We start from the raw sequence: 4,430 nt of genomic DNA, 5'->3' as shown, positions 1-4,430 counted from the left end.
ATACAAGCCTGAGTGTACGTCACTGGAGTCTACTGGAGAGAGTGCACATGTATCCACACGTTTAACGTCTGACGAATTAGATGTTTAACTCGCAGACCCGTCCATCACATCACTCCAAATTGATTGTACACGGCCTTTCTTCGGAGCGACTGCGTGCGCATGTGTTTCGAGAGAGTGGCCGAGGATAAGCCCATGAAAGAGCAGATGTCACACGTGTACGGTTTCTCACCTTGAGGTCGCTGGCGCTCATACACCTGTATTCACATGTGTCGCACGCTTATCCCGTGTGCGTGCGCACGTGGCTCTTGAGCTGCTCCAGCCGAGAACTCCTATACTTGCATACATCGCACGCGTACGGTTTCTCTCCCGTGTGCGTGCGTGCGTGCCTCTTCAGGCTGTTGCGTGAGCACGTCCTGTACTCGCACGCGTCACATGTGTACGGTTTCTCTCCCGTGTGCGCGCGAAAGTGCACTTTAAGGTTGCTGGAGCTGGTGCAGGTGTACTCACATATATCGCATGCGTACGGTTTCTCTCCCGTGTGCGTGCGCGCGTGGATCCGGAGACTCACCAGCTGATAACTCCTGTACTCACATATATCGCATGCGTACGGTTTCTCTCCCGTGTGCGTGCGCGCGTGCATCTGCAGATTCGCCAGGTGAGAACTCCTGTAGTCGCATATGTCGCACGCGTACGGTTTCTCTCCCGTGTGCGTGCGCGCGTGCATCTGGAGATTCGCCAGCTGAGAAGTCCTGTACTCGCATACATCGCACGCATACGGTTTCTCTCCCGTGTGCGTGCGCGCGTGCCTCTTGAGATGCGCCAGCCGAGAACTCCTGTACTCGCATACATCGCACGCATACGGTTTCGCTCCCGTGTGCGTGCGCGCGTGCTTTTTCAACATGTGACTCTGGGAGCATCGGTAACTGCACGTGTCACACGAATACAGTTTCTCTCCCGTGTGCGCGAGAAAGTGCTTCTTGAGGCTGCGGGAGGTGGCGTAGGCGGAGCCGCATATGTCGCATGCGTACGGTTTCTCTCCCGTGTGCGTGCGCGCGTGCTCCTTCAACCCTTCACGCTGGGAGCATCGGTAACTGCACGTGTCACACGCGTACGGTTTCAGAGAAGAAGAAGCAGAAGGAAGAGAAGGTTCCATCGAGCAGGCGGTGATCGAGATCTCTATTTCTCCCCGATACAGGTTCCTCTCTCACTTTCCTCCTCGATGCAAGTTCCTCTCTTACTTTCCTCCCCGTATTTCTGACCTATCCTGAAAATTTTATGACAATCCGTCCATAACCTTTTCAGTTAGGCTGTACACAAACAAACCTATAGATTGATAGATAGAGGTGTTGAGCAACAGTAGAGGGCGTCCATAGGCTGCAGGCCTGAATAAGCATCGAACAGAAATTAATTAAAGATACGCACACTGTTACTGCGCTTACAAAAAATATACATTCATGTTAAATAACTACAGATTCGTGCTCTATGCTCCGCTCGAAACTTTTGCCAGCTCTATGATGCGAATTTCTACAGAGTAGTCGGATCCAGTTTCATACACAAAAATGGCCGACCGGCGACCATGGCTACGCCACTAGCTGGAATGGCACAATTACACAACACGAATAATTTTACTTCTAATGCTTTCTAGACGTCCACGAGGCATCCACCTTGCGTGCATAATGCAAATTATTGCACTCTAGTGCCAAATTTCGGCGAAAAAAAATGCCAAGAAAGGCCATTTCTAGAGACGAAATAGTGCAACATTGGTGAACAATTGCGGAGCTTACTGTTGTATACCTCCTAGATATTCGTTAAGTGCGAGCGTGCAGGTAGGGGAGGACTGTGGTTGCCCCTTAGCCTGTGGTTGCGTGTTTGTAAGTCTACAGCCAGCGCACCTAGCAGAAGTGAACTGAAACGTGCATGTTCACAAACCCACAAACCAACACTCAAACACACGCCGGTGAAAACATAACCCCCGCCAAGCCCCTGGCGGAGGTAATTATGCCAATAACGTAAAGATGCATGTGTGAACAACTTTCGAGTTTACCTAGTAGCTATTTGTACACGTGAGAATTAAGACATTCTAAAACTATTTTAAGTCCATCATTTATTGAAAGGTTTCCTTAATATTTTTCATCCTCACCAAAGTTTCTGTAATTGTCATCATAAACACCTGACGTCTCCATCACCATTTTCTCATTGCATCATGCATACACATGCAGTTACATCTCATTCTCAATTATATACTTAATAAAGCAACGAACATTCAATAATTAAATATAATTTATTAATAAACATAACATTGTTTGAATGCATACTATTTCAGATATTAGTATTTTGATTACAATATATGTCCATACTATGCCAGCTAAAATACCATTTACACACGAAACAGGAGTACCGCATATATTTTTTATTATTACTATCAAATGGTACTTTCATTGATTTCATTCAAATTGAAGGTTTTCATAAATATTAATAATAAGAAATATAAGAAATGATGATGCACGTTTATTCCCTGCTGGCTCTAAAATAGAAACGCATTTATTTCATTGCTATTTTTAAAACTTGCTACATTATAAATTATCACATTTGCAGGTTTCATACAAGTATACACGTACACAATTTCCCCATTTGCATTGCTTTAATTGCTTGTACAATGTATTTAGAGGTTAACATTCCTCCTTGTTCATATACATGTAGTTAGATGTGCATTAAACATGAATCAATATAATTAAATCTATATCTATATATGTAAAAATCCAAAAAATAAAAAGCACAGGCATATAGTCGATCGGTTCAGTACAGAAAACAAACGTACGTACGATTTTACATAGCTTTTGTATAGCATTCATGCATACTATGTAGTAGTATACGGCAAGTGCGTACGAGCGAATGCGCGATCCAACTTTTCAGCTATGTACAAATGACCTATGACCCGATGACATCATAGGACGCCAGTGCGTAACTACGAACTGGCTTATTAACTGTTTAATCGGTAGAATGTCAGTCACATCACCCATGATTGCATGCACATCGCCTTTCAGGATTTCTTCTCTTATACAAGCCTGAGTGTACGTCACTGGAGTCTACTGGAGAGAGTGCACCTGTATCCACACGTTTAACGTCTGACGAATTAGATGTTTAACTCGCAGACCCGTCCATCACATCACTCCAAATTGATTGTACATGGCCTTTCTTCGGAGCGACTGCGTGCGCATGTGTTTCGAGAGAGTGGCCGAGGATAAGCCCATGAAAGAGCAGATGTCACACGTGTACGGTTTCTCACCTTGAGGTCGCTGGCGCTCATACACCTGTATTCACATGTGTCGCACGCTTATCCCGTGTGCGTGCTCGCGTGGCTCTTGAGCTGCTCCAGCCGAGAACTCCTGTACTTGCATACATCGCACGCGTACGGTTTCTCTCCCGTGTGCGTGCGTGCGTGCCTCTTCAGGCTGTTGCGTGAGCACGTCCTGTACTCGCACGCGTCACATGTGTACGGTTTCTCTCCCGTGTGCGCGCGAAAGTGCACTTTAAGGTTGCTGGAGCTGGTGCAGGTGTACTCACATATATCGCATGCGTACGGTTTCTCTCCCGTGTGCGTGCGCGCGTGCATCTGCAGATTCGCCAGGTGAGAACTCCTGTAGTCGCATATGTCGCACGCGTACGGTTTCTCTCCCGTGTGCGTGCGCGCGTGCATCTGGAGATTCGCCAGCTGAGAAGTCCTGTACTCGCATACATCGCACGCATACGGTTTCTCTCCCGTGTGCGTGCGCGCGTGCCTCTTGAGATGCGCCAGCCGAGAACTCCTGTACTCGCATACATCGCACGCATACGGTTTCGCTCCCGTGTGCGTGCGCGCGTGCTTTTTCAACATGTGACTCTGGGAGCATCGGTAACTGCACGTGTCACACGAATACAGTTTCTCTCCCGTGTGCGCGAGAAAGTGCTTCTTGAGGCTGCGGGAGGTGGCGTAGGCGGAGCCGCATATGTCGCATGCGTACGGTTTCTCTCCCGTGTGCGTGCGCGCGTGCTCCTTCAACCCTTCACTCTGGGAGCATCGGTAACTGCACGTGTCACACGCGTACGGTTTCAGAGAAGAAGAAGCAGAAGGAAGAGAAGGTTCCATCGAGCAGGCGGTGATCGAGATCTCTATTTCTCACTGATACAGGTTCCTCTCTCACTTTCCTCCTCGATGCAAGTTCCTCTCTTACTTTCCTCCCCGATGTAGGTTCCTCTCTCACTTTCCTCCCCGGTGCAAGTTCCTCTCTCACTTTCCTCCCCGATGCAGGTTCCTCTCTCACTTTCCTCCCCGATGCAAGTTCCTCTCTTGGTCGTCCGCTTTCCTGCGGACAGAAAATATACACGGATCTACACGAATTAAGCAATTTCTCATTATGCTTGGAAAAATAATTAAACAAATGGAAATCCGT

The 4,430-nt window shown here is 47.6% G+C and overlaps 1 protein-coding gene across 1 annotated transcript; it reads right to left on the bottom strand.

Annotated features, from left to right (window-relative positions):
• Window positions 1–94: 94 nt before the first annotated feature.
• LOC106811109 (zinc finger protein 239-like) lies at window positions 95–4,218 on the bottom strand. The gene is made up of 3 exons (XM_014814646.1): window positions 3,359–4,218; window positions 680–721; window positions 95–206 (listed from the first exon to the last, which is right to left on the bottom strand). Exons 1-3 carry the CDS (start codon window positions 4,124–4,126, stop codon window positions 105–107), a joined length of 912 nt encoding a protein of 303 aa, XP_014670132.1. The 5' UTR covers window positions 4,127–4,218; the 3' UTR covers window positions 95–104.
• Window positions 4,219–4,430: the final 212 nt, after the last annotated feature.

The sequence above is a fragment of the Priapulus caudatus genome, unplaced genomic scaffold (genome assembly GCF_000485595.1).
Source record: "Priapulus caudatus unplaced genomic scaffold, Priapulus_caudatus-5.0.1 Scaffold504, whole genome shotgun sequence".
In the NCBI taxonomy this organism is placed as follows: domain Eukaryota; kingdom Metazoa; phylum Priapulida; class Priapulimorpha; order Priapulimorphida; family Priapulidae; genus Priapulus; species Priapulus caudatus.
The sequence above is the reverse complement of the archived record's forward strand: the minus strand, read 5'-3'. Positions and strand labels throughout refer to the sequence as shown.